Source organism: Cimex lectularius, unplaced genomic scaffold, assembly GCF_000648675.2.
Source record: "Cimex lectularius strain Harlan isolate CLEC.00 unplaced genomic scaffold, Clec_2.1 scaffold295, whole genome shotgun sequence".
NCBI classification, from domain to species: Eukaryota; Metazoa; Arthropoda; class Insecta; order Hemiptera; family Cimicidae; genus Cimex; species Cimex lectularius.
Genome location: NW_019392901.1, coordinates 236,548 through 238,330, shown reverse-complemented (window position 1 = coordinate 238,330; position 1,783 = coordinate 236,548). Strand labels below are relative to the sequence as shown.

The window sequence follows — 1,783 nt, the reverse complement described above, 5'->3', positions numbered from 1 at the left end:
TCTTTGCACTTTTTCTATATCTTGGTACTTAATCCCCATACCTGGGCCCCATAACACAAGATGGACCTGCATATAGCATTAAATACAATCATTTTAGATGCAATAGGGATTTTATTGTTTAGGACTGAATGAGTTTATTACAAATTTTGATTTTGCCTTTTTGTCTTCAAAATGTTTCCTTCGAGAAGAGCCAGATGTCAGAATCACCCCCAGGTATTTGTAGGAATTCACTACCTCAATTTTGTTTGCACCGTATTTCACCAATTTCTCGTTTTTCCCTGATTTGCCACCATTCCTGTCAGCTGAAGCCCCCTCTTCGAGTCAAGTCAATTCAGTGTCCAGTGCTGTGCTCATTCATGGGGGTCACGTCGGCTTTCGACATCAAGCCACCCTCGTCTAAGATGGAGATGTTCAAGAAAGTCAAGAAACGCCTTGGCCTAGGCAAGGGTGAAAGCAGTGCCAATAATGCGACAAACAATTTACCTCCTCTGCTATTCCACCGTATCCACGAGGATAACGTCCGCATCAGCAGAGACGGAAACGTTGCGAGGAAAACGGAAAGCTTCTGCAAAGGAGTTAGCTTTTCAGCCCGTCCAGTGAAAATCGCAGAAAAGATCTGCCTGAGGATAGTGGACGTATCGGATAGCTGGAATGGTGTCGTCAGGTTCGGCTTCACGAGCAACGATCCGAGCGGACTCCAGTACAATTTGCCGAAGTACGCTTGCCCGGATTTGACGAACAAACCCGGATATTGGGCCAAAGCCCTCTCGGAGAGGATGTGCGAGAGAGACGCAACGTTTTTCTATTATTTGACCGCTGCGGGAGACATCCATTTCGGAATAAACGGCGAAGAAAAAGGAGTGTTCTTCAGCGGTGTCGAAACTCGGGGCCAGTTGTGGGCCATGGTGGACATCTACGGCAACACGACGGCCATCGAACTCCTAGACCCTCGAGAACAATTGAACAATTCGCGACGCCTGGCTGTCGAAGAAGACCCCGCGAGATTTATAGTGCCACAGATGTCGAGCATGAGCATACAGACCTCTCCACAGATAGCTGTCGAAGCTCCGTCCGTCGAACTCACGCCTCCTCCTCTCAGATACAAGAACTCTTCGACCAAGTTCAGCCCTCTACCTTTTCACGGGACCCGCGTTTGAGCAATGATAGGAGTATAACGAGCCGGTACGAGACGGAATTCGCACAAGGGTACGTCTTCACGGCGAGGCCGATTCAGCTTGGAGAAAAGATCGTTGTGCAGGTTCTCGCGACCGATGACATGTACCTCGGGGCCCTCGCTCTCGGCCTGCCTTCCTGCGACCCGGTACATCTCTCACCGCACGACCTCCCAGACGACGCAGACTCTTACAGGCCACTTCTTTCGTCCTTTCCGTTTCTAGCTCGAAACCGAAAACTCCCCCACCATTCCTCATAGAGCCTCTTCCTTTTCCAATTGTCTCGCATTGAACGATGGGATATTCGAGCAGTAGGGGTTTGGCGAGAATTTGAATGTTCGCCGCCATACCTGAAAACCATAAATTTTGATTTTGATTAACCGTAAGTAACCTAGCGGTTTTAGGCCGTAAAATTACCCCTAACCCTAACCTTCACCTGAATTTATAATAATTAACCTAATCTAAGCCCTCCATCAGAATAACAATAACCCAATATCCCCGTTACTAACTCTAACTCTAACTTATAACTATTATAAGACAAAATGATCCTTTTCAACTATTTAACTATTTACCTGAACTATTTAACATAACTGTACCTAACCATTCCTCTA

General features: G+C 47.1%; 1 protein-coding gene across 1 annotated transcript; it reads left to right on the top strand.

The window, feature by feature from the left end:
• The first annotated feature begins 281 nt into the window (after positions 1-281).
• On the top strand, positions 282-1,432 carry LOC106662689 (protein neuralized-like). Its single transcript, XM_014386926.2, is given in 2 exon segments — positions 282-1,140; positions 1,143-1,432. Coding segments are annotated over 2 exon segments (1,074 nt in total). The 5' UTR covers positions 282-356.
• The last annotated feature ends 351 nt before the right edge of the window (positions 1,433-1,783 follow it).